Raw genomic sequence first — 27380 nt, 5'->3', positions numbered from 1 at the left:
TGATGATAGAGCTCAATGGACTTCTTTCCCAGCCTATTTTGGCAGTGCAGGAAATGGAACTCAGGGCCTGATGAGTCATGCTAGACAAGTGCTCTATCACTGAGCTGCCCACCCTGGGCTGTTATGTTTAATGCACTGTAGTTACACAGTACCTAGCATGAAGATCTCCCTAGAGATAGGGATAAAATTAAAGCATGCCCCTTCAGCCTATAGAGCAAATCGTGAATGAGTGTTGCCCTGTGAGATGTGGAGTTGTACCTGTTCTGCTGTGGATCTCATGGTCTTTCTATTAAGATCTGTTGTAAGGCAAAAGACTGGAAAAATGCACAGCGAGATGGAAGAGAAAGCCTGGAGTCTGTGTCACATGGGATCCACTTGTGGTAGGGGAGCTGGCACAGACACAACCTTAAATATCTGCTCTCACAATCAGTACTATTCACACTTCGGGATAATCCTTCCCAGCTCCTCTCCCTTGAAACAAAAGGCAAAACCTATCTAGATAGCGCAAAGGTCTATCTTTTTGTGAGTTACTCTGCTGCTGTCAGACATTGGTTGAAAGTGCAGGAAGGCCAACCGAAGAGCATTCAGGGGCTGGACCTATGGCCCCCTACACATTTGTAGCAGATGTGCAGCTTGGTCTTCATGTGGGTTCCCTAACAACTGGAACAAGAGCTGTCTCTGACTCTGTTGCCTGCCATTGAATCTCCTTCCCCTACATGGACTGCCTGGTTGAGCCTCAGTGGGAGAGGGTGTGCTTTGTCCTGAGACTAGAAGCTCCAGAGTGGGGTGACACCCAAGGGGGAGCTGCTCTTCTCATAAGAGGAGAGGGGGTCATGGGGGGAGGAATTTGTAAGGGCTGGACTAAGGAGAGACAAGGGAGGGCGCTATGAATGGGAAGAAAAAAGTGCAGGAAGAATGTGGGTAGCAGAAGTGCGTTCGAAGAGAAAAGTCAAATGAGCTTGTCATATCTTTCCTTTCCTGATAGCAATAGAGTTCATAGCAATGATTACTTCCAAAGAGCAATAGACATGGCTTCCTTACTTGTCTTGGTGCTCCATTTCATCTTTCCTTTGACAAGTGGCAAGTGGAATTCCATTGGTTGCTGCAGGGCAGACAAATGTTAAAAAGGTGCGTTTTAAACAAAGATATAAGAAAAGAAATGAAGTGTAGTTATTGGAAGGGAGACAAAAATCATTATTTGCAGTTGATTTGGTTGTCTATTCAGACAATACCTAGGGCGACTCACTTGAAGTATGAATAGATTTAAGGAGAGTGTTCAGAAGAGACAATAAGTTTCCTGTAAGCTAACCACAGTGGATAAAGTGGGTGGGATGTATTCATGACGATGACTCAAGGATAAAATCCCTAATAATATTATTTCTAGTCTCAGCTAGATGTGGTGTTGTAAACTTTTAGGTACAGCTAATGGGGAGAATGCGACAGGAGGATCATTTGAACCCCAAAGTTCCTTGCTATGCTGGGCAATACAGTGAGATCTCACCTTAAGGAGTGAATGGGTTCTCTGTTAAGACTTTCCGTCTCTGTGATAAAATGTGTGGCAACGAACAATTTATATAGGAGGAGGGACTTACATTGGCTCGTAGTTTCAGCCCATGTCCAGCTGGTTCCAATGTCTGATGGAGAAGCTAAACATTATGGTGAGAGCGTACAATAAAACATGTAGCTCCCCCACCCCCAATGTGGAAAGGAAGCTCAGACAAACTGGAAGGAACCACAGCAACATCTAGACTCGGCAAGGACATTTCTTCTGTGACCTACTTTCTCTAATTGGACCCTACTTCTTAAAGCTTCCATCACCTCCCAAAATAAGACCACCAGTTGCAAACCAAGCTTCTAACACACGAGCTTGTGAGGGACTTTTCATGTTTAAAAAACAAACTAACAGCACCATATGAAGAAAACAAGGGTGCTGGGCATAAAGCTTAGTTGGTGGGTAGAATACTGACCTATCATGGATAAAACCCTGCATTTGACCAACCGCACTGCATAAATCCTTGATCATTTCTGAGTACAGACCTACCTGAAAAAAAAAAAAGATAAATATCTCCAGAATGTAAGTGGCAGGGTGGGAACCTGTCCTACTGGGACAGCCTGGAAACCCCAATGCCATTGGAGTTGTAACTCTACTAGAGTAACCTCTGGTACTTAGGCTGCCATGATGAAGTTGGCCTGTGGCAGTATCCAGTGTTCAGGACCCAGCATGCTTGCTTCAGGAAGATGTGGGAGCGTAGAGAACACTTGGTACTGCCACACCACACATTTAAAGCTAATGGGGAAAGGAAGGCATCTAGGTCATAACGGTCTAATCCAAGAAAGCTGAACTGAAGAAAGTTTTCTGCTTCTAGAAGATAAGAGGTGGCTTATGATGGAGAAAGTCCTTGGGCAACATGCTTTGGATTATTTCAGACAAGTGTTCCTTGGTTTTTAGTCACCAAGGGAACGTCACCAAGAGCCTCATCATAAAGGGCAGAGGGCCCAATTTTCCTAGATGGAATTGATTTTGGTGACACATTTGAAATATAAACGATGGTGATCAGGATGGGACATCTATTTCAGAGGGCTCAGTGTATCTGTTGTCATGGTTAACCTTCATTATCAACTTGATGGGATTTAGAATCGCCATAGAAACACACCTCTAGGTGTGTCTCTTGGGCTGTTTCTAATGTTGTTCTTTTCATTTTCTGTGGTGTGTGTGTGTGTGTGTGTGTGTGTGTGTATGTGCACGTGTGCACATGCGTGTGTGGTATATGTGCCTGTGTGGGTATACTTGGAGGCTAGAGGGTGATGTCAGAATATCTTTTCCAGCAGCTTTTTCTGCCTTATATTTTGAAATAGTCTTTACTGCTTCTGGAACTCACCATTTTGTCTAGGCAGACAATCAGCAATCCCTTCAGGATCTACCTGCCTCCAAATACCCTAGCCTGTCTTATCCCATCAGCCTCCTATGCTCCTCACGTAATGATAGGGTCACAAGTGTGTGCTGTCATGCTTGGCTTTTGTATATGTGCCCAGGAACTACACTCGGGTCTTCATGCATGTACAAGTCCCTTACCCACTAACCTATCTATCTGCACAGCCCCCAGAAAGGTTTAACTGAGGACAAAAGACACAACTGAAGTATGTGAAACTATTCCATGCACCGGAGACCCAGAAAAGAAAAAAAATGGAGAGATTAAGCCGATCATCATCATCATCATCATCAGTCAATTTCTGCTTCCTGACTCTAGACGTAATGTGACCAGCTACTTCATAGTCCTGCCCAGTACCTTAAGTTGCTTTTCTCCAGTATTTTATCACAGTAATGAGTAAGGGAAGCATTACATCTGTGGATGGAAAGGAGGAATGTCTGGGATGATACAGGGAATAGGGAACATGTCTTGAAAGGAATGTGTACTGATTCTGTAGTGTTTACTCTTTCTTTTTCTCTTTTTTTCCTTCCCTCCTTCTCCCCCTTCCTTCTTTCTTCTTCTCTTCCTCCTCTTCCTCCTCCTCCTTCTCCTCCTCCTCCTCCTCTTCCTCCTCCTCCTCTTCTCCTTCTCCTCCTTCTCCTCCTCCTCCTCCTCTTCCTCCTCCTCCTCTTCTCCTTCTCCTCCTCCTTCTCCTCCTCCTCCTCCTCCTCCTCCTTCTTCTTCTTCTTCTTCAAAATACATTTTGTTTGCCTGTTTTTCAGAGTCTTATACTATAGCCCAGGCAGGTCTGAAATGTACTATGTAGCTTAGGATGGTTTTGAACAATGAAATCCTCTTAAGTCAGTTTCCTGATGATTTCTGGGGCTAGAGACAGGAACCAAGAACCCCAGCTTGAATTGGTTAGGTGTGGAGAGTATTAAGGATAGAAAGAGACCATTAAGTTAGTGAGAGTAGAGACTTGTGGAGGCTACTCTTGGATGTAAACTTGACATATCTAGGAAAAAGGAACCTTGGTTAAAGTACTGTCTCAGGTAGATTGTCCTGTGGGTACATATGTAGAGCCTTTTCTTTATTGTAAATTGATAGAGAAAGACCCAACCCACTGCAGGCAGTGCTACCACTGAGCAGGTTGTCTGGCTTGTACAATGAAGGTAGCCAAGTAAGGCAAGGGAGTCAGTTAGTAATGAGCTTTTGTCTAAGGTCCCTGCTTCAGTTCCTGGCTGTAGTCTCCTGCCTTAGTTCCTGTCCTCACATCCCTCAATGATAGGCTATAAAGTATAAACTGAAATAAACTCTGTCTTCCCCACGTCACTTTTGATCCCAATGTTTTGCATAGCAACAGAAAGCAAAGTACAAGCCTCAAGATTTTCACCTCCATGCCTGGGCAGTGCCACTGGAGTTGTGCTTGTCTCTCTGGGGTAAGATGTAGTCTCACCTGGAGTGGTCACCACCCAGCTTCCCCACTGCTCTAACAAAGAAATACAGCACCCTCTGACCACTGACCATTCTTGCATAGCCTATAAGGCTTTTCACGATCCTGGTGTGTCATCTCCCCATTCATTTTCAGTGTGAGTTCTACACTGGCCATGCTCTACGTGTATGAGACCTTTGAACACACTTTTGGGCAATAGAGCAACAAATCTTATTAGAGGCTCTGGTGTTCATTTTACCCCTTCCCAGAATAAACAAAGACTTCATGTGTTTAACAAAACCAATTGAGTCTGGCCTCTAGACATAGCTGTCTAGTCATTTGAATCCTGGCATTGATGTTCCCATTCATAAATGAGGATTCATACCTAGCTCACAGTATTGCTGTACATGCTAAGTGAATTAATACAAGGGCAGTTTCTTGCCCCTACGAACCACTCAATAAACACTGTTTTTTTTTTTTTTTGTAATAGATCATTGAAGGAAGAAAAAATAAAGTCTTATCCAGCTGGGTATCTATCAGGGAAGGCTTTATGGAAGAGGTGACATTGATGCCAAGGTTGAATGCCAACGAAGACTAAGGAGAAGGAGAAGGTGTGACTGGAATATGGGCCATGGGGAGGCTCTGGTAGGATGGAGCAGTTAGTGGATGGCACCTGGCAGTGGGACCTACTGAAAGATAAATCTTTGAGAGACAGGATCAAAATGAAAAGAGGAGGGAAGGTTAATATAGCAGGTGCCCTATGAACTGAGCTCTGTCTCCAGCTAGCCCCATGTGAAAGTTTCTGAATATTGAATATAAAGCCTAAGGGTTAGCCACTGAGCAATGGGAACCAGAACTTTTTTTTTTTTAAGGAGAAGACAAAGTCTTCTTTGGTTAAGGTCAATCCTGAGAACTTTATGGTTTTACAATATTTCTGTGTGTGTGTGTGTGTGATTTTTTTTTTTTCAGAAGGGCTTTTAGAAAGTAGTCCAGGGTGGCCTTGAATTAACTATGTAGCCCAGGCTGGTCCAGGATTCACATCCTGCCCCAGTCATCAGAATACTGGGATTCCAGGCTTGAACCACCAGGTAGGGCTTGCCGTTTTCTCCCTGAGTGTTGACGCCAATGGCTTCGGGAAGACTAGTGGATTGATTGATGGAAAAGATGGGGTTTGAAAGGATAACGGAGTGGATAACGGAAGGGTAGGTGTGAGGGGCATGAAAAGTGCACATGGAAACTCGAGGCACACATTGCCTTCTTTGCACTTAGGAGTTGGAAGTTGCCTTCTCACTTCAGGGCTTCTTTTAACTTCGGCACTGCACCGTCCTTTACGCAGGGAGGTGCAAGCGTAGGGCATTAGGACCCAGCGATTGTTGTAGTGAGAGTCGTTGAATCTCGATCTCTCAATTTTTCTCTCTAGCTCCCTCCTCTCCCTTTGTCATTCTCTCTGCTGCCTCCGCAGCGTGCCTCTAGCTCTCCCTGTGCTAACTGCCTGCGCCTTGACAGCCGGGCTGCGCAAAGCAGAGGGATTAGTTGGGAACCTGCCTTGGTGACCCCATGGCATCCCCACGAACCATAACTATCATGGCCCTCTCAGTGGCCCTGGGACTCTTCTTTGTTTTCATGGGGACCATCAAGTTGACCCCCAGGCTCAGCAAGGATGCCTACAGTGAGATGGTGAGTGATGTAAAGGAGCAATGAGGAGCGCTCCACTGTGGGATTGTGACAACCTCTCCTTTCTTTCTCCGCTCTGGTGCCTTTCCCTTAACCTCTCCCCCAACCCCGGACCCTCCTCCCTAACAACTTTGCAGCTCGGAAGGAACAGCTGGACCGAGAGCGATTTCTTTGTGGGCTATGCTGGGAGCAACTGTTTTTGGTGCCACTGCATGCCGGTTGGGGGAGGGGCTACCCAGCGAAGACCCCCCAATTTCAAGTCAAGCAGGAGGCTGAGACCTGCGTAGCACCTGTCATCCCTGAGCCTGTCCTTCTTCCCAGCACACACCCAAAGTCCCAGGCACAACCAGTCTCCAAGTCTGAGTCCTTCCCTCTAAGCTAAGAGTTTAGGGAGGCAGAGTTTATCTATTTTAGGGAGGAACAAAGGGGAAAGAGAGGAAGAGCTGGGGGTGGGGTGGGGAGACGGGTTCCTAAAGCTAGCAGTTTGTAGGGGCTGGCTAGGTATTCTTCGTCATCCCATGTGCAGAGCTGACAGTATTCCTTTAGGCACCCGGGTATAATCTGGATCTTGGAGACAAAGCAGTCTTGTCCCAAATAAAGGTCACTGAGCATCTTTAGCTTCTGCCCCTTCCCTAGAGAGAGAGCTGGGTGTTTTATTTTATCTTGTGTGGGGGCTAATCTACAGAATCTCTCAAGTCTGTTCGTATCGTCCGTAATTCCTACCATGCCTCCGGTGAGTGCCCAGAGCCAGGCCCTCTGCAGGTTTCCTCTCTGCAGAGTTGGAATGCCCGAAGGTGACTGGCCAAAACAGCTCTGCAAACTGGGGGCTGGGCTACCTTCCTCAGTTGGGTGCGAGGAAGACCTATGTAGTGGAGTACTAGGGAGTACTAGGAGATAGCAAGAGCTGTTTCCAGCACTTTCGGTCTCTCACCTCCGCCCCTGTCACTTTGCCCGTTCCCCGCCCCGGGTTGTGGGGAACCTGCTTCAAGAAGCCTTTGGCAGGGTGCCTGCCAGCCATGGGGGCAAGCACACACAACTGGGCTCTCAAGGTCAAGATGGAAATGAGCTTAGGGGAGGAAGAGAAGAAAGAGAGGAAAGAGGCAAGAGAGTCTCTCCTTTAGGGCTGAGGCAGGAAGGAATAGCCTCAGACACTGAGAGGAATTCATCGCGCTCCTAGAGCCCACTGCGGAGCCTCCCAAGGCCCCTCATCATGAGCTGCAAAAGGATGAAGTCTGGCAGATTGGAGATGTTCAGAAAATACTTGCACACAGCTCTGGCTTGGGCGGTCTGCTTCTTCCTTACCACGGGATTACTCCGGGGTGGGGGAGGGTGGCTTAGGGCTAGCCCCAGTGGCAAATCCTAATATGCCTCTCCTCATCTCCCCTCCTCCAGTATGCTAGAGCAGATGGAATTGAAAACAGGTCAAAAGAAATAGCCAAAGCTGCCTGCATTGGGGAAGGGGGTAGGGTGAGGGAGCAAAAGCCACCAAAGGGCTCAAAGAGGTTAAAGTACAGGGAAGGGGCGGTGAAGAAATGCTTTTCTGTTTTTGTCTTGCCTGGACTAGTTTAAGTGTTCGATGTTAAATCCACGCATGTGCTCTTGCTTTACTTTTCACATGTCCGTTTATTTATACTTCTGTGCCTGTGGACCAGAGGTATTTTAAGCCTTTCCTTTGCTTTAGGAATACGGCTTTCCTCACTGTGCTACCTGAAATCTGAACCTTGCCCAGCTGCTTTAAAGGCCCCTCAAGCTGCATCCTAAGTACAGTATTACACTCCGCAGGCAATTGGACTAAGATGGAGTCGCCACCAGGAAGCTTCCTCCCAGCTTGGCAGGAGCTCTTGAGGAGTACTAGGCACAAATGGGTTTAGAGTGAGCGTCTTCCTAGGGAGTGGAGCTGTCTATGGCAGCCGAATGAAAGCAAGAGAAAACAAGCCTGAAGATCTCCTGGCAGAAAAAGAAAGAAAAAGAATTCAATTGGTATACTCTAACAGAGCAGTAGGGGGAAAGTGTGTGTGTGTGTGTGTGTGTGTTAGCTTGCTTCTGTGTTTCTGTCTATGGGGTTTTTGGAAGGGTGGAAATACTATCTAACTGGCAGGTAGATGCCACAGTGATTTGAATCTTATAGAGAATTTCCAGACTGCTCTTTTCCAGGGTGCCCCCCTACACTGAGTGCCAAGCTGTGGCTGGTGATGGCTTTCTGACATAGGGCCCACTGCATAGTGCCCAGGCTTGTCCCAGCTTTAATCTGGAACCCGCATAAAAGGGAGGCAGTATTCAGTTCTTGAACCAAATGTGCTTGATATATATTGTGGACACCACACAGCATGCAAAGGCTGGAGACTTAGAAGTTTCAGGTTAGCTTGAGGTACATAGCCTGAGGCAAAATATATGCTTTTGGAGACTATATACATATATTCTTAAAGTAGTATTAATTAGCCAAAAATAATATCTATAAGAATATATAAATATGTATGTCTATTTGTAGGATAGATGGGTGAATGAATGAGTCAAATGAGTCATTTGTAGCATTGCCTCATCACCATTCTTTAGTCTTCTCTGGTTTATTCTTGATTATGCAGTTCATGAGCCATCTCTTGTTTCTGAGAGGAGGTCAACAGCCCTTCAGAACAACAAATTTAGGATAGATCTAGTGATTATCTAGACTTTTCTATTTCCCATCTTGGAGTGATTTCTCTGCATTAGTGGAGTTAGTCATATATTGGCTGCAGTGGTATTTCTCATAAGACTTCAAGCTGGTGGTGGTGGTATAGTTCTAAGATTATTTATTTAGAACATACCTGTGAGGTAGATTCATCTTATTAGACCTTTGCATTTTACTAATGGATAATTGGAGTACAGCAGATTTAATGATTTATCCAAAAGCACAGGAAAAGCTATTGTTAGACAAGAGATTGGAAACCATGTGCATAAAAGGTCACTGAATTGTTTTGGTTGGTAGAACCTACAACCAACTCTTTAAATTGCCTGACACATTCTTCTTCCTTTTTCTTTTGCATGAGTTCAATTCCCCAATCTTTATTTGAGGCTTTATTTTTGAGCCAATTTTTCAAATTTATATTTTTGCATTTCTTTTTTGTCCATTTTTATCTTTATTTTAAAGCCACTATATGCTAGGCCTGTGGTATGCATTTTAAATCCCAGCATTTAAGAAGCAGAGGCAAGTGAATCTCTGTGAAGCCAGCCTGGGCTACATAGTAAGTTCCAAGACAGCTAGGGCTACATAGAGAGACCCCATCTCAATAGATAGATAGATAGATAGATAGATAGATAGATAGATAGATAGATGATATATAGATGACAGATGGATAGTAGATAGATAGAGCTATTATGTTATCTTAGATATGATTCCCTCTATGAAGAATAACTAGAGAAAGTGCTAAAAAACCAAACAAAGTACTACGAATTTTTCTCCTGGCCCTACTGGAGAATACAGGAAGTATTAGTAGGAAGAGTGCAGGGTTTGGATTCATACAAGCCAGAGTTAGAATTCTGGCACTCTTGGCATCACAGTTTCCTTATTTGTAACATGGAAATAAGAATTCCTACCTCAAAGGGTTGCAAACATTAACAGAGACAGCATTTTTATAATGTCTGCTACAGTGTTTGCTACAGTAGGTGCTCAACGAAAGTGTTGGGTGAGATGATGGTGATAATTGATTCTATTTTATGCAGTGGTTTCCAAACTAATTTGAATAGTCATTTAAGGGGCTAGAATCAAGCGTGCAGAACAAAATGTACTTTCATGTGCCCTTGTGAGCAGACCTTTATGCAATCAGATAATATTGAAGAACCCACTTGCTGCTGTGTAATGCACAGTGAGTGTTCTAGAGAATTAGCATATGTATCTCTGAATAATCCATTTGCTATGTGTTGTCTCATACCTCCCCCAGATTAAGGAAGTGTTATTATAGTCTTCTATATCCCAAGTGACTCCTGCAGGACCGGAAACTCCCTTGACTGAATGCCTCATTAGTTCCCTTGAATTGGGCGACAATGTTTGCAGATGCTGCTAAGCAGTTTCCTGTGCAGTGACTGGGAGTATATGGATGAATAACTTGCATGCAATTTGGATTCAGCTTTCTGTAGTGGTGGTTCTATCCAGAAGACCACATATGTATTAATAAGCAAACACCAAAATCCTGTCACAAAGAAGCCAAAGAATTTGGACCCTGGGGACCATGGGGGCAAGTCTCTGGTTCTTTCCATCCCTTCATAGAAAAGATTTGTTGATTCTATGAATCTGGTTATCCGTAGTTAGTTAAATACTCCCCTGTTTGTGCAATCCTAGTGAGACATTCCCAACATGTTTGTGCAGTTTATTTAATGTCCATGGGCAATCTTTTATGCTTCCAATCAGTGCCATTAATTGCCTTCCAACTAGGTAATAGGGTAGTAATTCACTGATGCTTAGACTTCTTAGAGGTGGTGCAGTATATCTATTCCCTTAGAGAGAAAATAGACCCTGAGATGTGATGTGACTTGCTTGGTTCACACAGCCACACAAGCTGAACCATACACATCTCATCAAAGCTGCCACTGGGATCTTGTTGACTCTCAGTCAGCCAATATCTGACTTTGTTCTAAGTGGTTTTGATTTAACAGTAGAGGACAGATTCACTTGTTCTAGGAAGCAATTGTAGACAGGATCCCCTTTGCTTAATAGGATCAGGTTTGTTAGAGTCCTCTTTAGGGAGCCATTAATGACAATAGCAAGCAGCATCGCTGAAAAGGTACTTATCATTCATGTGAATAGTTAGCAATTAAACATGATGAGCTTTTTGTTGCATTCAGATAATGCTTCTATGATTCACGGGTGGCTTTTTTTTTCCTACAAAAATTCATGAAACTCATACGTGAGTCAGCAAATTTTGCAGCTTGTGTAGGTTTTATGTGGTCTAAGATAGTAACTAGGCTGAGACTTTTAGGCAAAATATATTTTTGTCAGTGCACACTTCCACGTTCATGTAATTCTCTCTGTAAATTGTATTGGAGTACAACACACACACACACACACTGCATAACTGTACAGAAAAGTTCAGAATATTCCCATGTAAGTATGTATTCATTAGCAGACAACCAGCACTCAGTTACTACCCTTCCAAGGGCAATTTTAGTGTCCTGATTTCTAACAATATAAAATAGTTGCATCTGTTTTCTTCACTTTAAATACATATATTATATAGTCTATTAGCCCATTTTTTTTTCTTTCAACCAGTTGGCATAAATGAACTAAAGAGGATCAAGCTCCTTACCCTCTAGTCCTGTTTTGTCTTGTTAGCTGACTAAGGTCGGTTATGATTGTGATTATTATTTGACATTCTTGTGCTAGCCGTTCAAGTTTAATGTCACTAATATGAGATCATAGCCCTGGCATATTATGAAGAATAAGTGAAAAGAGAAAAAAAGGGGATGAGTAAAGAAAAGTCCAATGTGCTTTTATTTCTTTTTTACTCTTTTCTGAATCATATGTTTCTATACCAAAAGGATGGACTTGCTTGATATTCTTAAAATGGATACTGTGGCTTACAAAAGTAAAGATTTCTCATTGTATGCCTCACATAAAGTGTGTGTGTGTGTGTGTGTGTGTGTGCTTTACTTTCAGTTGAAGCTACAGTACTGTGCATCTTTGATTAAATTTCCAAAATACTCATCTAACATAAAAGGGGAAACTGAGGCAATACACTACCTACCATTTTATCCAAGCAACAAAACAAATACAGGTCCAAGGATAGTGCAGCCTGATGGCCTTTGAAAAGATCTGAAGCATTTGACTAAACACTTCTGTTTCCCATTTCTTTGTCCCTTCCAGGAAACTATGGTTTCAGGGTCTGTTTCATTTGAAGGAAAAATAAAACCAGACATAAAAAAGTGAATTGTGACAGCTTTTGGGGAAAGTGAATCAGGCAGCTTTCTTTACACCTGTCATCAGTACCATTAATGTCTTTAGAGATCAGTTACTACAGATTCAAGACACGTGATCATTCATTTGCTAGAAATGAGGTGGCCTGCAGTACACATTAAGAAAGGAGCTGGCAATAGAGTCTTTTGATGTTTGTCCTCTCCACAACAGAAAGAATCAAGGCTCTCTATAATGTCACTATTCATCCTAGCTCGAATAAATCATACAGTCTTCCATTGGAATCATGGGTAATAGCTCCTATGTGTATCTGCTCAGCTTAGAACTAAAAATTTGGTGAAATGCCTTGCCCACATTCAGTTTTCTCTTGAGAAAGAAGAAGGGGGGAAAAGGCAAAAAGGGTTCACTGGTGGAGCAATCCCAAGCTGCATGTCTGAGGCCCCTGGTTGGATTCTCATTGCTGAAAATCAGGTTTCTTCTGGGTATGGTTGCAGGGACAGGAGGATGCCTGCTGACAGATTTCAGAAAATCACAGATAAGAATCTACTCTTTTGTTTGTGTTTATTTCATTTTATTGAGAGTAGGCTGGCCATGAGTTTATAGAGATTTGACTGTCTCTGCCTCCCAAGTGCTGGGATTAGAGGTGTGCACCACAACTGCCCAGCTAATAATCTATTCTTGAATGTTAAGGGATTGATGCTGGGGAGGGTGGGGAATCTGGAGAAGCTATTCAGTGCATATCTGAAAGTTCTGAGACCTGAAGAGACTGTAGAATCTCACAGAAATTTACTTTGTTCCCTTTGTTCATCCCTCAGAAGCTCCAACTTTAGTATTTAGACATTCGTCTTTGAAAAGCTTTGTGATGTTAATTAGAACGTGAACATGGTGGTCTTGGTGTCACACTCCAGTAATCTTAGCACTAAGGAGGTACAGTGTGAGGCTCAGGAGTTCAAAGGCATCCTCAGCTACTTATGGAGACCAGGCTGGCTACAGGGGACCAGAGAGAGAGAGGGAGAGGGGGAGGGGGAGAGGGAGGGGGAGGGGAGGGGGAGGGGGAGGGGAGGGGAGAGGGAGGATAGAGAGAGAGGGAGGGGGAGAGGGAGGAGAGGGAGAGGGGGGGAGGGGGAGAGACAGAGACAGTCACAGAGACAGAGAGACACACACATCATTTCCTGGAAAATGGATGCAACTGGAGATCATATTAGGTTAAATAAATCAGAATCATAAAGACAAATTTACCTATTTTCTCTTATTTGTGAGTTCTAGAATCCTCCCCCTCCCCCTCCCCCTCCTCCTCCTCCTCCTCCTGAAAGGCTCTCAGAATTCTGGTCTGGCCTCAAACCCACTATGTAGCTGAGGATGACCTTGACCTTCAGATCCTCCCACCTCTTCCTTCCGAGCTAGGATTATAAACTAGGATTATAAGCCGGTATGTCTTAACATTCTCAGTTCATTCTCCTGCATACTAAGATAGCACTCTCCCAACTGAGCTATACCTCTAGCCCTAGAATTGTTTTTATTCTTATTTGTTTGTTATGTGTGTGTGTGTATGTGTGTGCACGCATGTGCATGCGTGTTTTATTGCTAGTCTAGGAATCTCACCCGATCTCCTTGTTGGCAAGTATACCTATTCAATACATCCCTATGGTTTCCAATACAACATTCCTTAAAATCAAATTATGTTGCTTCCACTGGATATAGGCCAAAGTCCAAAGCTCAATAGCACAATAAAATTTCCCACGATGCAGTTTGTGTGTTTTGCTTCTATTTTATGTCTTCTCTTCCCTCTCCATGCTAAAGTGAGGTAGTGTTTACAATATATTTATCAGCTTTATGCTTCAGGGTCTTTCCTCTCTTCCAGTGTCTTCTGTTTGCCAAGCCCTTATTGTTCTTGTAAACACCAGCTTTTCTTTTAAGATTGCACTCTTGCTGTCACCATCTGAGATCTGAGGATATGCCCCAGCTATAATCGCTACATTATTTTATACAACACTCAACACTATCACACTCACACAGTTCAGTATCTACCCTTCCCCTTTTCAACTTCAAGCTTCAAGAAGGTGAGGACTTTTGACAGATTCATATTTGCATTTGGAATGCTTAGTAAAATGTCTAGCATTCAGAAACAATAAGTACTGAACCTGAATGGAGCGAGGGTTTGTTAGTTCTTCAAGACTGGGTCTCATATATAGCAGGCTGGCCTCTACCTCTCTATGTAGCTGATGACCTTCAACTTCTGGTTCTCTTGCCCTTACCAAGGTAGTGCTGGCCTTACAGTCAAGTGCCAACATGCCTGATATATGCAGCCTGAGGATTGAACCCAAGGCAAAATACATGCTAGGCAAGTACTGTCAACTGTAGCCCCATTTAAAAACAAAACAAAACAAAAAAAAAAAAAAAACAACTCATCAGAATGTTTGGTAGATTCTACACATATATACTCTAACTCTGCTTTAGAAAACCTACCATTTTTTCCAATAAAGGAAGTTCAAATTAGTGAGGCTTTCCCATTCCTTGTCTTGCATCTGGGTTTGGACAAAGCAGGAACTAGAAAGTATGGATATGGATTACACGGACCAGTTTTTTGGGGTTCAGTGCATTTCCTTTTATTTCTTAGTGATTTACAGGCAGCAACTTTTAAAAGTACTTACGAAAGCAGCTTTGCTGCATCATTACTTTGGGTGCCTATCTTAGTCCATTCAGATTTGTCATAACAAAATGTTACAGACTAGCAGTTTGTGAACGACACAGGTTTGATTTTTCACAGCTCAGAAGGCTACATTCAAGGTCAAGGTGCTAGCGTTTGCGTTGGCTGAGGGCCTTTGTGGTTCGATGGTTCCTTCTAAAGATGATGGTAGGGAAAAGACTCTTGCTTTACTGTAATGTTAACCATGGGGTTAATGTATTGATTACCTTATGATATTCCTATTCTAGAAACGTGCTTACAAGAGCTACGTTCGAGCCCTTCCTCTGCTGAAGAAAATGGGCATCAATTCCATCCTCCTTCGGAAAAGTATTGGTGCTCTTGAAGTGGCCTGTGGCATTGTCATGACCCTGGTACCGGGTCGTCCCAAAGATGTGGCCAACTTCTTCTTGCTCTTGCTGGTGTTGGCTGTGCTCTTCTTCCACCAGCTGGTCGGTGATCCTCTCAAACGTTATGCCCATGCTCTGGTGTTTGGAATCCTGCTCACCTGCCGCCTGCTGATTGCCCGCAAGCCTGAAGACAGATCTTCTGAGAAGAAGGCCTTGCCTGAGAGTGCAGAGGAGCAACCATCCTTGTATGAGAAGGCCCCCCAGGGCAAAGTGAAGGTGTCATAAAAATTGGGAGTACAAAGAATGGACCTTCTAGGCAGTTGCTTCCTTGACACCCAAGATGACATCAGTGTGTGCGTGTGCGTGTGTGTGTTTTCCTTTGATTGTTTATCTTGGGAGTAAAGAGAAAAATACAATCTGTAAGTTAATTGGCTTGTGTACATCTATACCCTAAAATGACCTCCCCACATTGACATTCGTGTACCACCTTTAATTCCTCTGGAGCAACGCTCACATCTTGCTGCATGTACACGTATATGGCTACTATTGAGTTGTATTTGTGAGATGGACTCCAGCAAGCATGTGACTGTGAGATTATGTGTGGGGCAATGTATTTAACTGCCGTGTGTGGGTATACACGTACTTGTAGAGGAGGCTCTGATCTTGAACTAATCCTGTGCAAGTGTCCTTCCCTTTATAAATTGATTCCATCGAAGAACCGTCTCGTAAAGAGAGTTGTTTCCTGGTGGAAAACAAATGACCTAGTTTGATCCTTCAAGTGATGCAGTGGGAGGGGTTGCCTTGCCTTTGTCTGAGCCCAAGCTATTGAGCTCTTTAGTAACCTTTTCTAGACACAGTCAACTTTTGTTTTAAGCACAAAGCAGCCCCACTTTACCATTCTCAGTAGCCACCCAGGAGCTGAAGTTTCCCCACTGTTTCCACTGAGGGACCAGGGACTGACTGGTCCTGGTACAAGTTTCAATCTCCAACCCTAGTGGTTTTCTGAAACCTTCAACTGGATGGAGAAGCTGTAGGCAGTATTTATCTGTAGGAAGAGTCCTCTACACCTATTGATTCCCTACCCAACTTTGCTAAAGTTAACAACTGTCCAAAACACCCCCTAGAAATGTCTACTTTACACCTCTTCAGCATTCCAGAGAGTGGAGTTTAACTGGGGCAGGGACATTTGACATGGGTTAGTTGGATTGACCAGTATGGAAATTTGCTTTTGTAGTTACATACTGCTGTTTCTCTTTGTTAAATGTGCTTTGATGGTTTTAATATTGTTGTGATGGGGAAGGGGGTGGGTTTGTGTGTAGGGAGAGTGCTTATTGTATTTCTTCAGTGCCATTGTTCTTGGTAATTGATACTTGTCTTCTTTCGCTCATTCTTTCAAAATAAAGATTTTTGAAATTTGGAGGACATGGTGTGGATATGAACTGCAAATCTGGAGAGAAAGGTTCCTGTAACCAAGGGACTCAGTTCCTTCTGTCTGTGTGAATTTGAGGTTTTTGTGTCATTTGTTTTAAGACAGGGTCTCACTCTGTAGCCTAAATTGGCCTCAAAGTAGAGATTCTCTTGCTCCTTCTTCCTCTATGAAACTAGGTCTCACTAGCTGGTCTGGAACTCAGAGAACTCCACCTGCCTCTGCCTTCTGAGTGCTGGGTTAAAGGTATGTGCCACTGCACCTAGCTTCTGGCTTACAAACAAACAAACAAACAAACAAACAAACAAACGTCTAGATGACGGAGAAGAGAATAAGGGTGTAATAATCTCAATATACATATGAAGCTGCTAACTTGCTCATCCTTCTAGGTTCCTTCATGCTTTTTTTGATGTTACCATGCAAGAGAGAAAGCCTTAGAGTCAGGAACCTAATACCATGTCCAGGCTTAGGAAGGTCTTTATTGAGTGAGTCAAAGGAAAAGATGAAAAATTATTTCAGAAAAAAACCCCAAGGGTTCATTAAATATGAAACAGTGTCTCACACCACAGTGTGTCCATAAAGAGACAAGTTGTACTGCCACAAATTTGTCATGCTAAGGAATATATTTTGTCACTTAGGGTACCATTTCATCTGTGAAAAGGAGGGTGAAGCCTTCAATCCTGTCCAGTTTACTCTTCTTTGAGTCTATTAAATCATTAAAAGCATGAAAAATGACTCGATAAAAATTTCAATTTTACTAAAGAGCAGCTATCAGAAAAAAATGGACAGTCTCAATTTTTATGCATGAGTAAATGAGTTTGTCAAACTACTCTGAAAGCCGTGTTAGATGTGGTAGTCATTTCTGCTGTAGTCTATCTCAGATACTTCAACTTAATCCTCGATTATGCTTATCTGAGATGACAAATTTTTTCTTTTATAATTTTGCATGCTGGGCAGTGGTGGCACACGCCTTTAATCCCAGCACTTGGGAGACAGAGACAGGCAGATTTCTGAGTTTGAGGACAGCTTGGTTCCAGGACAGCGGGGCTATACAGAGAAACCCTGCTCGAAAAACTAAAAAAAATTTTTTTTCATAAAGCTCCTAATAATATTATGCTCTCAAGTCGCTGAGAGGCATTAAATTGATCTCTTATTCCTAGGTATGTTTCTCCTTTTAAAGGCAAGGGTCACACTGTGTTTAGGGAGTCCTTGTACCTTCAGTGATCCCTCTTCTTCATGTCTCCTGTGCTGGGATAACAGGCTCCAGACACCACGTTGGGTTTTACTCCTAGTTTAATAGATATTAAATTAGGGGCTAAAGTTAGACCCTGGCCTAAGTTCTTGTTGCTGGTTTTGCTAGTTTAAGGCCAGTTAGTTCTTTAAAGTTAGGATTTTTGTTTTTTTACATGTTGACAGCCTTCCAGGTATATTAACTTCTCACCAAGTTTAGTTTTAGTGAGTTTAAGTTACTTGTACCCATCTTCTGTCAAAATCAAACAGATCTTGTGGTTTCCTCTGCCCCACTGGGCCAACTCTACAAGAAAGTGACACTTTTTAAGCCACGCAGCATAGGGGAGTTGAGTTGAAACTTAAGTTTCACATTTTTTCCTGCAGATTCAAAGGCCCGACATCTGAGGGGGGGTGTCCATGCGGACAAAATGAACACTACACTTGACCGCATTAAACTCTAGCCACTTAGCACTGTTTCACTCAGAAGGACAGATGCAAGCCTTTTCAAGACACACAGAATGCCACGCACCAAGTGACGCCAGGAGCAACTGGCAGGGGCGCGCCGCCGGCCTACGTGGGCGGAGCCAGCCGCTGCATCGTCATAGAGCCGCGTCACTTTCCGCTCGCCGCGCGCGCCACCTCCCGCCCTAGAGCGGCACTCGAGCCAATTAGTTTTTAGCTCAACTAACTCCTCTCCCGTAGCGGGCTCCTCCGAGGCGCATGCGCGGGGCGGAGCCCGCGCCTTTGAATCTCAAGGCGGCTTTTGGGCTCCAGAGGCTGTGTGCTTTCAGAGGTTCTCTAGGTGAGTTGCCTAGCGGCTGGGGTTGGGGTGGAGGCTCAGAGATCTTCTGGAATCCTGTGACTCGCGGAGGTAGGATTAATCCTGAAAAGGATAGCTGGGATCCGATTTTCTTCTGTGGTCCCAGGTATCGGCCTAGTCGGGAGTGGTTTGCCGATTTCACTGTTGGGTGGGGAGGGGAGGAGACTTGTGAGTTGACCAACAGACGTGCTGGAACAGTTCGTCCAATGGGATCATTATCTGCTCCCTGGCCTCTCTATAGGACGCTTCTGTCTTGAAACCTCTTCTCCCTGAGATTTGAATTCACTTGTTCTCTTGCTCTGATCTCATCCGTTCTAGGGTGAAGAGATGAACGTCATTCCATCTGTCCCGATAGATGTTTCCCACTTGAAGCTAAAACCTGAGAAGTCAGTTTTGGTTCCTTATTTGTCATTCTTGGTTTCCCTCATTCCTGTGTCTAATTGGCTTTTTGTTGTTGTTTTGTTTTCCCTTTTTAACAGTCTGCCCGAGAGCATGTGCTGCCGAATGGGGCATCCAGTCTGCCTCTAAATGAGTATCTTACACTTTTACACAGCCTAGGCCTACTGTAGGCCAGTCATCTGCTTTCGTTGCCAAAGCCTGGTAAGTTTTCTTGACACTTCTGGACTCTAGTCTTCTCAATAGAAAAAATATGGTCTTAAGTCTTCTATCTCCTATGGTTTCCTATAACATTGAAAACTCAGAGTCCCTACTCTTTGCTTATAAGACCCAATATGATCTCCTTGTTTACCTCTCAGACGTCATCCGTAGCTTTCCCCTTCTTCCATTCCACCCTTTCCACACTGCTGTTGACATGTTTTCTTGACCACACAAAGTTCTTTCTTGTACCTTTCCCTTGTCATAAAATACTCTTCCACCCAGTGCGTGCTCAGGTGGTACACTCCTCCATGGCACTTAGATTTCACTTAAAGGTCACTTGACAGAGGTGTCTTAATTACTTTCCTATCAGCGACTTATAAAACAAAGCATTTAATTTGAGGTTTACTATTCCAGAGAGTAGTGTAGTCCATGACCCATCATGGTGGCAGGCAGGCAGGCATGGCACTGGAACAGTAGCTGAGAGCTTATTATATGTGATCCACATGCACAAGACAGAGAGCTAAATGTGCCTCTTCCAACAAGGCCACACCCCCTAATCCTTCCTAAATAGTTCCTCTAACTGGGGACCAAGTATTCAAATATATGGGCCTATGGGGGGTTTTCTCATTCAAACACCACAAGAGGCTTTCTCTACCCTGTTTCTGACCTATCACCACACTAGTTACGTGTTGATTCATTGGCTTATGACCCTCGTGCCCCAGTATAGGGTTCATGAATTTGGGTGCCATGATGATGTTTTATTTTTACAGCCCTGGTAACTAAATTTGTGTTTGTCATAAAGATGGTATACAGGAATTATTTATTAAATGTTTGAATTAATAAATGGATAATATTATTGCCCTTGATACTAGTTAGCGTTTTAAACTGTGTGGTGGTTTCAACATAGTATTGACACAAAAGGAGTATAAAGAGTGAAGGCAAAATCAAGGAGGGGTAGAGAGAAAAAGGAGGGGCAGGTGTGGAAAAGGATTGCAGTCATGAAATGGAATGGTTTTGTATTTATATAATGAAGCCATTTTAAAAGGGAACATGTGTTATTAGAGTTTAGCTGATAATATTTTATAGTGGCAAGTTATTAATCTGTTTCTGTTTTAGTCAAGGGCTTTCTAAAACAAGCAAAAAAGCTAGCATACGGGTTATGTCTCGTGAATTCTTTGTCACTGACTACCTGTTGCATATGGCAATTCCAGCAAATATGGTCGTGTCTCTAGCTGATTAGTAGTAACGTGGCCCTTGTTTCTGTCTAGAACGTGAATACAGCGATGGCAACTCAAAGGGTTACTAGAAACTCCCAGCAAGGAAACAGAATTTCTCAAGGCAGTAATAGCCGTCAAACCAGTCTCTTAGACTGGAAGGTGAAAGACAAATCAGGCAACTTCAGGAGTGTCTTGAAAGAAAGCAGTTCAGTGGGAGATTCTACATGCGCTGATGATCGAACTGAAGATGCTCTGCAGGTAGCAGTAGGATACTTCCAGAAAGGTAAAGGCAGATTGCTTTCCTTGTGCAGGGGTTTGCTTTTGTATTTTTTTTTTTTAAGATTTATTTATTATATGTAAGTACACTGTAGCTGTCTTCAGACATTCCAGAAGAGGGCGCCAGATCTCGCTGCGGATGGTTGTGAGCCACCATGTGGTTGCTGGGATTTGAACTCTGGACCTTCGGAAGAGCAGTCCGGTGCTCTTACCCACTGAGCCATCTCACCAGCCCTTGTATTGTTTTTATTTACTTTTTTAAATTGAGACTGAGTCTCTGTACCCCAGGCTGGCTTGAGATTCCCTTTGTAGCTGAGGGTTGCCTGCAGCTCCCAATCCGCCTGCTTCTAACTCCTGCTTGCTGAGATTCCAGGTGCGCATGACCATGTCTGGCTTATGTGGAGCTGGGGCTAGAGGCCAGAACTCTAGCAACTTAGCTACAGCCTCAGCCCCCAAAGTCCTATTTCTCTCTAAAAATATTTCAATTGTAATTGCTGCATGTAGTGGCAGATACACCCATAATTCCAAGCACTGGAGGTAAGGCTTAGGTAAGAAGACCATAATTCAAGACTACATTGCACTATATAGTGGGAAACTGTCTAAAAATAGTTCTTGTCTTTTTCCTTAAGACTTTTTTTTTTTTTTTTTTGAGACAGGGTCTCACTGTATAGCCCTTGCTGGCCTGGAACTTACTATGTAGACTAGCTGGCCTCAGACTCAGAGATCTATCTGCATCTTTCTCCTAAATGCTAGGATTCAAGCCACTATCATGTCCACCTGTAAGATGCTTTTAAAGGAAACATGTTTTCATTTATTCAAATTTTTATGTAATAGTCATTTATAGAGATTTACTATATAATGGTAAATAATATAAATAAATAATTATAAATGATATAATATAGAGAAAACAAGACATCTTCCCAGCATAGTTGGCAGACACAGTGATCACCTGAGAATCTTCAAAACAGATTAATGTTTGTCATCTACTCTTAGCCATCTGATTTTGTTAGTGTCGGATGGAACCTGGCACTGTGATTTTTGAAAGGTTTCTAGTAGGCTGGGGAGATGGCCCAGTTGATGAGTGTGCATGTAAAAAGTCTTGGCATAGTGTATATGCTTATACTCGAAGTACTAGGGCAGCAGAGATGAGAGACATCTTGTAGCTTACTGGCCAGAAGTCTAGCCGAACTGGGGAGCTCCCAGTTCAGTGAGAATCCTTTTCTTAAAAAAAAAAAAAAAAGTGGCTGGGCAGTAGTGGTGCACGCCTTTAATCCCAGAACTTGGTAAGCAGAGGCAGGCAGATTTCTGGGTCCGAGGCCAGCCTGGTCTACAAAGTGAGTTCCAGGACAGCTAGGGCTACACAGAGAAACCCTGTCTTGAAAAAACAACAACAACAAAAAATGGTGGAGAGTTAGCAGCAGCATCACCATTGTCTGCCTCTCCCCCACCCCCCACATGCACACACACGACCACACATACACAGGAATGGGCACATGCACACCTATATATACAAATAAAGATTTCTAGGTAATTCATTGCACTGCAGAATTTGGGAATTGTCCTAATTTGAAAGAGGTTTTAATTTAAGTTAAAATAATATCACTCTCTTTCTCTCTCATACACACGCACACACACTAGAGATGTCAGTGCATGATGAAAATATTGAGTAATAAAGGCTCTCAAGGCTTGTTTTTTGAAGGAAAATATTTATTGCCCAAATCTGTCCCTTTAACAAGGTTGTAATTATTGAGGATGGAACATGGGAAGAATTTTCAAGGTCTCATTGCTTCATTATTTTTTCTTTTCCCAGGTCCTAAGAAAGCGTCACTGAGTAAAGACAAGGTCTTGGAAAAACACTTGAAAACTGTTGAAAATGTTGCTTTGAGCAATGGCTTAGCTCCAGAGGCAATTGATATCTTACTGAATGTGGCACTCAGTGGCAAGTTTGGTAGGTTCCATTTGTCATCAGTTTCTTGTTAGTTTTACCTTTCCTCACAGTTTGTGGGTTTTATTTGTTTTTTTTTTTTGTTTTTTCCCTTCGAAAGGAAATGTACTGTGTCTTCTTTGGTTTTGCCTGACAATAGGTTCTTTTATACAATATATTCTGATCATGGTTTCTCCTTTATCATATCCTCCCAGATCATCCCCAGCTTCTAACCCATCCTACCTCATGCTTGCTTTCTCTCTCTGTCTTTAGAAAAAATAAATAAGCAGGGCATGGTGGCACATGCCTTTAATCCCAGCACTTGGGAAGCAGAGGCAGGGGAATTTCTGAGTTCAGGGCCAGCCTGGTCTACAGAGTGAGTTCCAGGACAGCCAGGGCTACACAGAGAGCCCTGTCTCGAAACCACCCCCCCCCAAAAAAAAGAAAGAAAGAAAGAAAGAATAAAACAGGCAAATAAACCAGAACAGAACAAACCAACAGGCCAACAAAATACATGAGAAGCATATACACACACACAGAGACATAATGAGATAACTGAAGTTGACTTAGAGTTTGCTAAGTAGACTAGGCTGGTCTTGGATTTGCTTTGATCGTTCTGCCTCTGCCTCCCAAGTATTGGGAATATAGATGTGTACCACCACAGCTAGGCTTTTTTAAAAAATGTATTTATTTTGTTTTATGCGTATGAGTGTTCTGCTTGCATGCATGTATGTAAACCTTGTGTGTGTCTGGTGTCTTTGGAGGTTAGAAGAGTGTGCGGAGCACTCTGGTGCTGGTGTTTGTGAGCTACCCTGTAGGTCTTAGGAACCAAACCCAAGTCTTCTGCTAGAGCATCAAGTTTGCTTAACTTCTGAGCTCCTCCACTATGCATCCCCCCCAGCCCTTAAAATTTTTTTGAATTAAGTTTTGTGTTGAAATCAGTTGCCCTAATCCCTCCATAAGATCAATCTAGTGGTCTTATATACAATGGCACTGTGGGATTTTCCATGTTTAGACTGCTCTGTAAGCCAAGAGTATCTGTGTGCATATTGCTGAAAGTGACCAGTTACCACATCTTCATAAATAAAATGCATGTGGGACTCTGTCACCAGATGCAAGGAACCAGTTTTAGTATTTTTTTTTTCAGAACCATAGATTAAATAGTGTTCCCAAAAAGGGTCTTTAAAAAAAGATTACTTAGTCTGTTTCATTGCTTTAGGTTTCTATTTATCTGACAAGGTTCTATTTATACTGTCTTCATTTCACTATCTCTGACCCTGCCAGTCAAAATGCTTTTCTCCCCTATTTCTTGTCCTAAGTTCCTTGGTTAGAGTGAGAGGTAGGAGAGAGACTAAGGAATGCCACCTGATCAGTGTCTTTTTACTTTTAGCTTTCTCTCAACTGAATTCACACATTCTGGATAGCCCATCTTCATTTTAGTGTGTATAGGCCAACAAGCTGCCTCATCAGGCCTCCATGCAAGCCTGAGACTTGAGTTCAGTTCCTGGGACCCACGTAGTGGACCAAGAGGACCAATTCCCACTCTCCCACTAGTAGTCCTTTTACCTCCATGCATATGACACAGTATAGGGACACACACACTCAGAGAGACACAGACACACACACAGACACACACACACACACAAATAAATGTAGAAGATAAAACAAAGATGTGAAGACAGGCCCAGACTGATTAAAGTCAGTCTGAGACTGAGCCTTAATGTCAAAGCTAGAATCCAGAAAATCGCATCTCCTAACTCTTGTTCTAGTGTCTATGCCTACATTGCCAGTTTTCACTAATGGTACAGCTATCACACCTGTGCTTTAACACAAACTGTTTTCTTGTCTTCGCATATTAATGTATAGCCTTCCGTTCTGTTTACACAAGTGGGTGTGAGTGTGGTTATATGTGCTTGCACTTTAAAGGTAACATACTGGCTGATTTCAAGTATCTTATTTCTGTTCTTTACCTGATTAGTTCTATGTGTGCCTAGATAGTTAAACTAGATATAATGGATTTCTGTCCTTGAAGGTCATGGTTTCAGATACTTAAGTTCTCAAACCTTTTCAGAAGTTTGTGATCCATTGCTCTCTGCCGAGATCAATTTTACATTTGTGTCTCCCTTTAAAAGTATATATAGAATGGGCAGTTTTGTTTTGTTGTTTTTTGTTTTGTTTTACAATTTCTCCCTTTGGATAGGTAATGGATACCTGATAGCCAACAGTAAATTAATGGTAGGAAGCTTTTTCTGATGTATGCCAGATCTTGAGGTGTTGTAAAATGCTTCAGGCTCTGGAGATTTGTTTCTAATATTTGAAAGGGCAATCTCTGAGCTAAGTCAGTATGGTAGTGTGCATAGGTAGATGTCAACACTAGAGAAACTGACGCTGAGGATTGTGTTGACTTCAAGGTCAGGGTGGGCCACATAATGAGACTACCTTAAAAAAAACTGAAAAGGAAAGAAAATGTCCTCTGGCTTTTGTTAAATTTATTTATTTATTTATTTGAGGCAGAGTCTCACATTGTAGCCTTGGCTGGCCTGAAACTTGCTTGAACTCAGAGACATCTACTTGGGTCTACCTCCCAAGTGCTAAAAAAAAAAAAAAAAAGGTGTTCACCACCGTACCTGGCTGTTGCTTTTTTCTTTTTATGTTAAATTGAAATTTGCTGAGGTCAAATGTTACCATCGGAATTCCTTTTTCCTCTGTTAGGTATTTCTGTATTCTTCTCCATAGTAGATCATTACGTTTATCTCTGGGAACATTAAAATGAGCATTTTGGGAGTAGGTATGCTAGAAATGGTATCAGACATGCATAGAGAGTTTAGATCCGTGGTTCTCCGTCTTCCTGATGCTGTTACTCTTTAGTACAGTTCTTCATGTTGTGCTGTTCCCCCAACCCTAAACTTATTTTCATTGCTACCTCGTAACTGTAATTCTGGCCCTGTTGTGAATCGTAACGTAAATATCTGATATATGACCCTCAAAGGGATTGCAACCAACAGTTTGACAACCACTGCTTTAGACCGTCCACTCATTTTAGAAGTTACTGAGGAAAATAGAGTAAGTGTAGAACCCCCACTTTGCATTTGCTATCTGGCAAGGATGGAGTGGTGGGGCTCTTTGAAAGTTTAAATGGCTACTGGATAGAAATGGGAGATAATAAAACCTAGAATCGCCAGGAAAATCATTTTTTTATTAAGAGATTTTTTTATTTTTTTATTTTTTGTTGCTTGTTTTTGCTTTTCTCTAACCTTGGCATCATTGCTCTGCACCTTTCCAAAGAATGGCGGTGTGGACATTGTTGCTAAATACTTGGAACTGTAATGAATAGAACCTGATAAAGCACATAGAAAGAAAGCAGTGTGCAGGACAGAGAACAAGAAGGAATGCTTAGACTAGTACAGAACGCTACATCCGCAGCTAATCCCAAGGGAATGGGTTTCATTCTGCAGCTTTTAGGGAAAGTTGAGGTTGCCAACCTATTTTGTAAGTCTTTTAAAGAAAGATTTCATTTTAGTTGTGTTTGTGTCTGTGTGGATGCTGGTGCCTGCCAGAGCTAAGAGGCACCACAGCCATCGAACACCTACAGTTGCAGTTGGTTCTGAGCCACTTGTATGGGCCCTGGAAACCGAACTCTGGTGCTTTGCAAGAATAGTATATACTCGTAACAGCTGAGCTATCTCTCCAGCACCCACTCCCCCCTTTTTCAAAAATTCATGACAGAGTTTCTCAGAGCCTGGAGGGATGGCTCAGCAGTTAAGGTTCAAATCTCAACACCCACATGGCAGCTCACAACTATCTGTAACTCCAAGATCTGACACCCTCACAGAGAATGGTTTCTCTGTAGCCCTGGCTGTCCTGGAACTCATGCTGTAGACCAGGTTGGCCTGAAACTTAAAAGATCCAGCTGCCTCTGCTTCTCAAGTTCTAGGAATAGTGGGATGAGTTACCACACCCAGCCCTTTAAAAACAATCTTAAATTTAACAACTCATGAAGATACCTGCTAGTAGGGTTAGCCCATTAATAATAATCTATTGTATTATTACAAAACTAAAGTGAAAAACACTTTGAGATTTCCTTGTGATTGAAAGGCTTTTTAGTGTTGAGCTATAATTCATATAATACTAAAATTTATGATGCTTTAAGAATTGAATGTGTCAGGATGAGGATATGGCACAGTGATAGAGTGCTTGCCTAACATGCAGGAGGCCCTAAGTTTAAGCCCTGGGACTGAAAAACATCCACATTGTATCTTTTGATATTCACTGAGTCCTGCAATCCTCAAAATGATCAAATTGCTAAATATTTTAATCATTTAATCAAAAAGAAACGCTTTTCTCATTTCTTCTTTTTGAGACAAGGTAATGCTATGTAGTTCAGGCTGGCCTCAAACTTAGAATCTTCTGGTCTCAGCCTCTTGAGTGCTAGGATTACAGGCCTGTACCTCCATGGTCAGCTCCTAATGTCCCCCAACGTTTTTGATACAGGGTTTCTTCTGTAACAGCCCTGGCTGTCCTGGAATTCACTCTAGAGATCAGATTTGCCTTGAACACAGAAATTCACCTACCTTTGCCTCCCAGGTGCTGGAATTAAAGGCACGAGCTACCAGGCCTTGTCCCCTTAACCTACTTTAAAAAAAATATAGATTTATTTGTGTCAAATAATTTGACTTAAGAGCTGAGGAGATGGCTCAGTTGTCAAAGTGCTTGCCATACAATAATGAGAAAGAACCTCCATTTAGATTCCCAGCACTCAATTAATAGTCAAGGGCAAGGGGCTAGAGAGATGGCTCAGTGGTTAAGAGCACTAAGCTGAGTTTCCAGGGGACATGGGTTTAACTCCTACCTCCTATATTGGTGTCTCACACCCTTCTGTAACTCTAGTACCAAGAATCTGACACACATTCTGGCCTCAGATGCACATGTGACACATATATGTATATGCAAACAAGATACAC

General features: G+C 42.8%; 2 protein-coding genes across 2 annotated transcripts in view; both read left to right on the top strand.

Moving 5' to 3' along the window:
- Positions 1 to 5797: 5797 nt before the first annotated feature.
- Positions 5798 to 16348, top strand: Tmem35a (transmembrane protein 35A). The gene is made up of 2 exons (XM_021154028.2): positions 5798 to 6018; positions 14831 to 16348. The coding sequence occupies exons 1-2, from the start codon at positions 5899 to 5901 to the stop codon at positions 15212 to 15214; spliced, it is 504 nt and encodes a 167-aa protein (XP_021009687.1). The 5' UTR covers positions 5798 to 5898; the 3' UTR covers positions 15215 to 16348.
- Positions 16349 to 18322: 1974 nt separating this feature from the next.
- The window catches only part of Cenpi (centromere protein I), a 54662-nt gene continuing 45604 nt past the window's right edge, over positions 18323 to 27380 (top strand). The window contains exons 1-5 of the mRNA XM_021153340.2: positions 18323 to 18387; positions 18724 to 18791; positions 18885 to 19005; positions 20271 to 20502; positions 22306 to 22443. Coding sequence (XP_021008999.1) covers positions 20286 to 20502; positions 22306 to 22443 — 355 coding nt within the window. The 5' untranslated portion in view covers positions 18323 to 18387; positions 18724 to 18791; positions 18885 to 19005; positions 20271 to 20285. The remainder of the gene's footprint in view (positions 18388 to 18723; positions 18792 to 18884; positions 19006 to 20270; positions 20503 to 22305; positions 22444 to 27380) is intronic.

Source organism: Mus caroli, unplaced genomic scaffold, assembly GCF_978045245.1.
Source record: "Mus caroli unplaced genomic scaffold, Mus_caroli_1 scaffold_5, whole genome shotgun sequence".
NCBI classification, from domain to species: domain Eukaryota; kingdom Metazoa; phylum Chordata; class Mammalia; order Rodentia; family Muridae; genus Mus; species Mus caroli.
The sequence above is the reverse complement of the archived record's forward strand: the minus strand, read 5'-3'. Positions and strand labels throughout refer to the sequence as shown.